We start from the raw sequence: 8,836 nt of genomic DNA on the forward strand, positions 1-8,836 counted from the left end.
CGTAGTAAGAGAGATACATACGAGAGTTGAAGAATTTTCTTGTGGGGAACCTTCCGCTATTTCCACGTCCATAGCGACAGTTTTACAAAGGAATGATTAAAAAAATGGTTGAGAAAAGAAGCTATACAAACCTCGATCTTTGAATGCGCCCCGCGACTTTTCCTGAGTTCCACCCAAAATTTCCTAAATTCTGCCATAACGCTAAACCGTTACCGGCTCACCATTCTCACCGCCTACAGCCCAGCTCTTGTCACCCGGCTTGTTCCATATTCAAGCTTGACATCACGTCCATAGATAAAGCTCGTTGCAGCTCTTGATTTCGCTCGTCACGACCGATTGCACGACCTAAGTATGCCAATTCCTTTTTTTCTATTAATCTTCGATCATTGAAACTGACGCGATACATCACAGTTCAAAATGGCCGATTCCACTGTCGCCCGTCCTCCTCCCAGCGCCATTTCCCGGCCGCTTAGCGAGTCTCTTCTCAATGAGAAGGTAATCACGAGACCCGAATACTTCAAACGCTTTCTTTACAAAGTTTCAGTACTGACTTAACTCTAGTGGGATCGCTGCCTCTCCAACCTCCTCGTCAAGTCCTCCCTCGGTCTCGGTTTCGGTGTCGTCTTCTCCGTCCTTCTGTTCAAGCGAAGAGCATGGCCCGCATTCGTTGGTGTCGGCTTCGGTGCTGGCCGTGCCTATGAGGAGTGCAACTTCAGCCTGAAGCAGGCTGCGCGAGAACTTAAGAAGCAATCCGCATAAGGTATTACAGTGGTGGGCGCCAATAAAGAGAGACGAGCCGTTTATTTTGTACCAGCAACAAACACACCAGAAAATGGCGATGTGTTAAGGGATGACACAGGGAACTTTGCCGCGGGCTTCACGGAGAGCCAATGTCAGAGTAGGATGGGTTTTTCAGATTCAATAGAGGTATCATGTACAACAACCTGCCATTCCTGACCTTTCACCAGTCTTCATCCTCGTTGTCCCTGTAGTCTACAACAAGGGGCTGTCCCACTGTTGCGCCTCCTCATATGTTGCTGCGTTCATCGTTGGTCGAATCTGCCTTCTCTGTGTCCCCATAGCGTCCTCGTCCCTTCCTGTTGCGGACAGCGGGGAGTCCAGGTACTCAAAGCAGCTCTCACAGTCTGTGACTAATTCTGAGCTATTCGTGGAGAAACTCAGTAACTGGTCAATGCTAAATCTTCGCGCTCCGCTTGTGTTTGTGTTTTCCAGCCGGCTCCTCGAGGGGATTGTAAGTAAAGATAGGTTGCGTTTTAGGTTAATCAGCTCCAAGCGGAGCTCTTCAGCCAAAGACTGGCTTCGCCTTCGGACACTCTTGATGAATGAAGCCTCATGGTCATGATATGTTCCATCTCCTTGATCTGCCTGGTGCAACATATTCCAGTGCGTCTCACGCTGTCCGTTCTTAGCATCTCGAGTCCCTCGAGGTGTTCTGTAGCCGGCGCCAATTACGATGAAGACAGCGAGGAGCAAGACGAGTACGAAGACCACAATGGCGATGAGTATGATTTCCAACCTAGCCGAGTCGACAGATCGCTTAGCGTCGGGCATCCTTCTTCCCAGCTCAAAACAGCTGGAGTCGCGCAATGCTGGCTACACGGCAGACGATCCGGTTCCAGGCCGTACGGATCCGGGCGGAACTGACGGCTCGTTGAAGGTAGGGTTAAGCGAAGAGGAGGTAATCTTTGCTTTTGATCGTTTTAGTGATGCACAGGAATTTGGATGTAGTGTACAATGGGTGGAGTGCATAGAAAGGTAGGTAGGTAAAATAATAGGAGCAGGAGAACCGTGGAGATTTGATATCCATCTAACATACCTAGGCATATTCATAATTGCGATCTAAGTCAAGCATTAAGTTCCATTCTTAAAACTCCCTCAGACAAGGCCTCGGTACCTAGAATCGGCAGGTCGCACTTGTAGCCGTACCTTCGTTGTGCCCTTAGGAACAACCATCCGGGAAATCACGACCTCTGAGCGTACGAACCCATACACAACATACGCAGTTTTCTTTCTCCAAATCAACTCCAACAAAACAAACTCCCTTGTAACTCAATATCCTGCAGTCATCGACACACCGTTCTTCTGAGCGTCATTATAATGAACGATAAGAAATTGGTATGTCTCATATCCTGCTTCACGGTTACAGAACTTGTGCATAGGCATTGACAGCAAGCTCTAGTAATCAAGCCTCTTTCTTGTACAGATTATGAACTGATTCTCTCAAAAACACCCGATATGCCTTTACAACAGTGTTACCGCGCTCGTACGATCAACGTCCTCAATTTCGAACTCTTTACTTTAATCCTCCGCCACAACGGCGGCATTCGGAGCTCTATTCGTCGCGGCATATTCCACTGTTCTCTCTTCTCGCTTCTCGCGTCTCGAGTCATACTGTTGGGATACACCATAGTATGATGTTGGTCTGCACAAGCCCTGTCAGAGCACACAGCGCGGTTTGCTATTACGCATAATGTGCACAAGAAAAATGGCTGAAGGCAACGGTACCGTGCAATTTATCATCTATGAAAGCAAATAAAGCAAGTTGCAGAAACAAAGGATTGACCACCGCCCCAGTCTTCGATATCTCCTCATCAATCTGGCCGTCACTCCGCTCCCTTCGCATACTCCGTATCAGGCCATCGCGGTTCCTCCTCTACGCTATGGATTGTAATATAGTACCCAATGCATAGCGAATGGCTAGGAAATTACTTTCCATTACCTGTAGGTTTGTATTAGCAATATGCCCAATCGGAGAAACACTGATTCTGCAGCATGAACAAGTGTTCGCTGCAGCGATACCATGACACGGCGGAAGCAGTTCAACCAGATAACATGTGAGCCATTATCCAGGACACCGCGGGACAAGCAAGAGAAAGCAGGAAGAAATCTTCAACTCACCGGGGTCCCTGGGCCAGGGGCTGGGAGTGGGAGGAGGAGGCGGAGGTGTTCTCCCAAAGTTGGCGCAAACAACGTGTTCGGTAGAAACAGCCATGGTTGCTTCAATGATGTTTGTTGGAGAAAGTTGAAGGGGCTTTGATTTTGTGTTAAAGAGAACTTGCGGGAAGTGAATGCAGAAGCCAAGTTTGTTTACAGTTGTGTGCAAATTGTCTTGATGAGTTGGGAAGAAGAGAAGCAATCCACGGGGTAAATCCAGCCTCTTATACTTGACTTGTGTTGGACAAACGCATTGCCTCCATCATTAGTTTGTCAGAAGAAGTTCAACAATAAGACTGTCCTGACGAAGTATCAAAGAGGACCTCGGGGCGCTACAAGCTGTACAACCCCCTAAATGAGGCGATCCATTGTTGCTCAAGGTTGTTCCTTTGCGCCATGTTGTCGTCAGCTTTCCACTTCGACTACATTCGCCGAATGCAAGTTACCGCTTGCTTAACCTCTAAAGCAAGAAGACAAGACAAGGCCGTACTGTAAGTCGACGTTCCGTTGCCTATTGTGGAAACAGCTGTTGTTGGACGAGACACGGTTCAGGAGTCAAAGATATCCGAATATGGATTCTGTGTATATACTGACGCGAACTGTAGGACAGCTAGGCCAGTTCGAGAGCAGTGAAACGGTTTCGATGTCCAGTTATAGACTCGTATTCCTGTTCAAGCTGACTGAATCTCGTGTTCAAGGCATAGCCGAGTTGACCCTAAACTGGAACAACTCGATCTCAACCCTAAGCTTGGTGATGTCCTCAGACTAATGTCATTCCGCAGGCATAGTTGGACTCTGTCCAACCCTATGTCGAGTTCTCTTGCTTCGTCAATGGGTTTACGTTGCGCAAACCATGTAACGCTCGCGGCACAAAGAGATGGATTCTGTGCGCAGGGGTTTGGCCATCAACCTTTGCTTTGAGAAGATGTGCAGGTACAAGGGTAACGTGGAGGTTGTATTGGGTCTGTTGAGACAGGATCAAGTATATTGTTTCAAGTATATTGTTAAAAATGATTGGTCCCATGGGGCTGGATCCAACGCTTTTAGAACGCCTACAGCCGTTTGGACACAGCGACGGATAGCTACAGTTATGGAGCTTAAGCTCCCGAATGATTTACGTCCAGGCTCGTGAGCAATGCGTATCTTGTGGCCAGTCGGAGAGCTGGTTTGAGGTATGTACTTCTCGAATGAACCATGCCAGCTGAAGATAACCTTAGGCAGACATCATGTAGCCGACACTAAAAGCAGCGAGGCACAGGAGACACAAAAATGTGGTGGTTCCGGGATCAACAACTGCCTGGTGTTGATCCTTCAAGGCGCAGGATCTTCGACACACAATACACAAAGGTCCTATACCAGTCTCGTTTGAGATTATGCATTTGCTGCGTGGCGGCAAGAGTTCAGTTGATAGATGGATAAATAAATAATTGACGTATCGGAGCTTCTGCCGGGTCGGGGAGACAATTGAAACGTGTCTCTCGACGCAGTATGACAGCAAAAGATGACCCTGTCCCTCTTGCACTGAATATGACCGACTCCGAGTGTAAAGACATCGAGGCCGGTTGATTTTATCGTGCGTAAAAAGTGTAAAGAGGAGAGAAAAGAAAAAGTTAACAGCGATTTCACGACCGGGACAAGGTATAGCTTAGCTCCAGCACAGGCTTGTCTCGTGTCACGTGCATTGTGGACCTAGGTCCCCCTACCACGACCTACCTCTTTAAAAACTCTTCTCCTCACATTAATTCAATCCCAACTTCTACAACAGCGCCTCTTTTTTTTGTTTGGCCTCAGCTTCGCCTCTCCGAGGTTCAAAGGCAACTTTTGCCATTTCCGATGTGACATCCTCGGATTCAATTTCTCTTGCTCTCACTCGCTCACGGTCAACGCCGATGAAGCGCCCGTTCTGTGTTCAACTCTCATCAAGTCTCAGTTTCGGACTTGACATTCATGCAAATGCAGTCCTCCCCGAAAGCTGTTGAACGCCCTAATGACGAGACACTGCTCTGAGCAAAAGAGCTAAAAAGGGTCCGCGTTTGACAGTTTGTTTTTCGAGGCTGGTTTGGTGTGACGATGTCTCACTGTTGCTACTGCTCATACTTTGCTTTACGACTTACCTATCTCTACAGCATTTTCTTTCATTGTTCTTCAAGTCCGCTCAGCGGCACCCACGAATTGCCTACACCTCGCGCTTTCAATGCGCATGTGTGTCAACTTTATTTTTATCGTTCGTAGTGGGAGATTAAAACCACGGTCTAGACAACCGGTCCGCTCCACCCTGATACCATAGAAGCAGTGTGGCATCAGGACTAAAATCGGGCAAACATATCTAAACTACCTTGCCAATTCAACGTGAACAAATGTCTTGTATTTTCACATGTTTTTGAGTGACGAGTGACTCGAGGCAGGGCGTCGGACGCTGCACGAAGTATCGGCGTTACACGCAATGTCTTGCCCGTCATGAGAAATATTGTTGGCTCCTGTTATGTAATGTCATGCCATGCCATGCCATGCCATGCTGAGCATATTGATACTACCATAAGCTTTGAACGAAACAATGCTCTCTCGAGCTCACTCTGAGACGCTCCTGTTACTCTGCACATGCACGCATATAGCTCTTTCAGCCTCGTGTGCCGTCTGCGTGTCCCCTCGGTCATATCATTCAAGAAATCTAATGCCCAGTACAAGATGTTCGTGTCCCATTAACCGTTATACCAAGCAAGGCCTCGCATGCGCCATGTCTCTCAAAGCAACATTGATCGCCATATTTCGCCGTTCTGTCAGCACATGTCTCGGACAAATAGCCTTCGTTCAGACAAGGTCCTCGAAAATGCTTCTCTCGTCCTGGAACGATATGAGAAACCTGGCCACGAGGCGCCCTGTGTACAATGTCTGCGGATCCATAGGGAAAGGATGAGTCGACGTGTTGGGTATCATGTCGGTGGCTGCTAGAAACTGCAACTCTTGCCCTGAGGTGAAACAGACAATAATTAGCTTTTGTGACTCTTTCCAGAACAATACTTGTCAGTCCGTTAGCAGGGTCTGAGGTCGCACTTACAGCTGTCGCCGAACAATAGTTCTCGCAGTTGAGCCGAGAACCTCACAGCCGGTCCGTCCAGCTCGCCCTTTTCGGCAAAGCTGCTGTCAAGCACGGGGTTGAAACCTTTCGAGTTGGCCTCCTTGCTGTGTGTCTGATAGACTTGGTGGAACTGGTAAGCGAACTGCTTGAAAGGCATGTTCTCGACCTCGGCACAGGTATTTAGCGCAAGGCTTCTTTCGTACTCCGGTCTAGCGCAGTTCCTCATGTTGATTTCGTTCTGCGCGAGCACAAACGTGTCAGCTGCCGTCTCTACAGCCTCCATGAAGAGGCAGAGGACGAGAAAGGCGGCGGTGCAGGGTGCCCACTCGCGTCGGGACTTCGGCTTGAGAGATCGGTTGAAGAGCTCGAATAGTGATTGCACCTCACGATGCATTAGCTCGTCTACGATGGACTTGATCTGTCGTGCGAGGACTCGTGGGGTGACATAATTGGGGCCCTGCTCGATCATACCGACGGATCGGAGGGAGTCGGTCGTCTGCTGAGTGAGGCAGAGCTGTCTTGTCATGATGTAATGCATGCAGTAGATCGACAAGGCACGCTTGACCATAAGGGACTATATTATGACTGTCAGCTCGGTTAATGATACGTTTCGCAAGGTTTCACTCACCTCAGTCTCGTCAGCATACTCCTTGACGATCCGCAGCAGTTTCGCCGGCAGGTATGTGCTTGTGATGCTGTCTGTGACTTGGGCGACAAATTCTGGCTCGTTCAGGAGGTCTTGGATGTATCTCTTGGTCCGTTTCCTGAGGTTATCCCTCTCCGCGGACTTCTCAAGGTCGATACCAAGGTTGGCTGCCTTGTTGGCCCTCAGCTCAACCTTGTTCTGTCCCAAGTTGTGTAGCTGCCAATGATTCTGCACCTCGGCGTTGGTAGGGGTGAAGAATTTGGCTTGTATGGCCAAAACCGTGCTGAATCGCGGTCCCGAGAATAGTTCGACAGAGCACACCTGCTCTACCCCCTGAATATGGAAACCAGCAATGTTCTCCTTAGTGAACTTGGCCATCTCTTTGCTTTCCAGATGACCGCGAATGTATACCGGAAATAAAATGGTTACGAAGTCACTGAACTGCCAGCAGACAACTTGAGGAACTTGAACCATTAGTTTCTTGCAGCTCTTGCACGGACGTTCCAGGTCGCATTTGACCTTGCGACTGTGGCAGCAGAAGCAAGCACCCTGTCTTCTAACTTGCAGCGCATTCTCCTTTGTGGCATTTGCCAAAGGTCCTTTACGTCCTCGTTGACTTGTCCGGTTCATGGCTTCGAAGCACTCGAACGGGTTTTCGCGACCAGCATGGGCTGAGATGGAGTTAGGAGTTACAATGACAAACTTGCCAGATTGCTCTGCCTTCTTCTTCTTCTCGACCTTTCCGACCTTCACCTTTCGAATCGGTATCGACATCGGAGACTTGCTACCGCTGGGGCTTGCTTTTGAACTGTTCATCGAGCTCGGAGAGTAATTGCTCAAGGGTGATGGAGAGTTGTTGAAGTCATCCATGATCAAGATAGCATCATTGCCCCTTGTGTTCGTAGGGTTCCATGGCGGAACATTGGGATCCGACTGTAGTGGCTGTTGCATGTTAAAGTTGACTTGGGGTACTTGCACCTGTTCGTTCGAGTCTATCGAGAACATGTCGGCTGTGAAGTTTTGCATGAGAGCCATGTCTGCAGCAACATCAGTACCCTGCCCTTGAGGGGAGGCCGTCCTCCGCTTCAGCATACCATTCAAGCCCTGGGGTTGGAATTGGTTCGTATTTTGCTGTGAGAAAAGATACTGCTGCGGTGTCAAGAAGTCTTGCGGTTGAGTGAATCCGCCGTCTGTTGTGGAGGCAAATATGTCCGTGTTGGTATTGCTTGCTTGAGGCTGGAATGAAGAGGCATTGGCGGCAAAGAATGCGCTTGGGTCCATCTCTTCTAGTAATGGGGGAGAAGCAGCTGTTGGCGAAGGTGTGTTTCCAAGCATGAAGGGCGATGAGTTGTTCGCAGAGGTATATGGTGGAGGAGTGTTGCCGGCAGCATAGGGTGAGGGCGTATTGCCTGGCATGAATGGAGATGGTGTTCCGTGGACATTTCCAACCATGGCGAAGCTTCCTAGACTTCCACTAGCAGGATCAGAAAGAAAACCGATGGATGACGGGCCAGATCCCGTTGCTGTGTAGTCGATGTACTGCCATGATTCGTCGTCGGGGACAGACTCGAATTCGTAGGAAGATGAGGAGTTCGGTGAAGGCCGGGAGTGTACGGAAGCCATTTTGATAGGTCCTTTACAAGATCAAGAGATATATACTGTCGGTTTGGTAGTTATAACTTGGATTGTAGATATTGCTTGGTGATACCCAGGCTAGAGGTGAGTTGTTAAGGAATAATAGTCCAGGCAATGAGATCGGATGTTTATATGATGAAATCGAGTCCGTTAGATGAGATTGGATACCACTTCTTCCCTCTACTTATGTTGAACCCGCCAAATGTCGTGATTTTGGTCGATATTCAGTGAATCCTAGTTCTCCAAGTTGTGTAGTCGTAAGGCTCCAGTCCACTACTACTTTCACTTTGTCAGCGCGGGAGAGAGCGCGAGATTTAAGTCAAGAAAATCGCACTTTTACCAAAGCCAGACCGAAAGAAACAAACAAACAAACAAATAGAAAGAGGAATAAGAGAAGGCAAGTCGTCTGCTTCACTTTTCCCTCTCGGTCAACCTACTCGGACGTCTCAACACTTCCCACGCTAAACCCAAACAGCTACCGAGGCTCTGGTACTTCATCTTCTATGTCGCTTACACCCAATTTT

General features: G+C 48.7%; 4 protein-coding genes across 9 annotated transcripts; 2 read left to right on the plus strand and 2 right to left on the minus strand.

Annotated features, from left to right (window-relative positions):
* The first annotated feature begins 280 nt into the window (after window positions 1–280).
* Window positions 281–1,417, plus strand: FOIG_05551 (uncharacterized protein). The gene is made up of 3 exons (XM_031204199.1): window positions 281–349; window positions 412–495; window positions 562–1,417. Exons 2-3 carry the CDS (start codon window positions 418–420, stop codon window positions 757–759), a joined length of 276 nt encoding a protein of 91 aa, XP_031066028.1. The 5' UTR covers window positions 281–349; window positions 412–417; the 3' UTR covers window positions 760–1,417.
* On the minus strand, window positions 985–1,572 carry FOIG_05552 (uncharacterized protein; the record flags this gene model as incomplete). Its single annotated transcript, XM_031204200.1, has 1 exon — window positions 985–1,572. One exon carries the CDS (start codon window positions 1,570–1,572, stop codon window positions 994–996), a length of 579 nt encoding a protein of 192 aa, XP_031066029.1. The 3' UTR covers window positions 985–993.
* Window positions 1,573–3,351: 1,779 nt separating this feature from the next.
* On the plus strand, window positions 3,352–4,324 carry FOIG_05553 (uncharacterized protein; the record flags this gene model as incomplete). The annotated part of the gene is made up of 3 exons (XM_031204201.1): window positions 3,352–3,446; window positions 4,080–4,127; window positions 4,204–4,324. 3 exons carry the CDS (start codon window positions 3,352–3,354, stop codon window positions 4,322–4,324), a joined length of 264 nt encoding a protein of 87 aa, XP_031066030.1.
* Window positions 4,325–5,131: 807 nt separating this feature from the next.
* FOIG_05554 (uncharacterized protein) lies at window positions 5,132–8,710 on the minus strand. 6 transcript variants are annotated; one of them, XM_031204205.1, is made up of 5 exons: window positions 8,647–8,663; window positions 7,772–8,588; window positions 6,660–7,714; window positions 6,011–6,605; window positions 5,441–5,921 (listed from the first exon to the last, which is right to left on the minus strand). In XM_031204205.1, exons 2-5 carry the CDS (start codon window positions 8,298–8,300, stop codon window positions 5,764–5,766), a joined length of 2,337 nt encoding a protein of 778 aa, XP_031066034.1. In that variant the 5' UTR covers window positions 8,301–8,588; window positions 8,647–8,663; the 3' UTR covers window positions 5,441–5,763. The 6 variants fall into 6 exon arrangements, with proteins under 6 accessions (XP_031066032.1, XP_031066031.1, XP_031066034.1 ...); XM_031204204.1 differs by having other exon boundaries at window positions 5,453–5,921; window positions 7,772–8,591; window positions 8,647–8,708; XM_031204203.1 differs by having other exon boundaries at window positions 5,132–5,921; window positions 7,772–8,710.
* Between the last annotated feature and the right edge of the window lie 126 nt (window positions 8,711–8,836).

Source organism: Fusarium odoratissimum, assembly GCF_000260195.1.
Source record: "Fusarium odoratissimum NRRL 54006 unplaced genomic scaffold supercont1.7, whole genome shotgun sequence".
NCBI lineage: Eukaryota > Fungi > Ascomycota > Sordariomycetes > Hypocreales > Nectriaceae > Fusarium > Fusarium odoratissimum.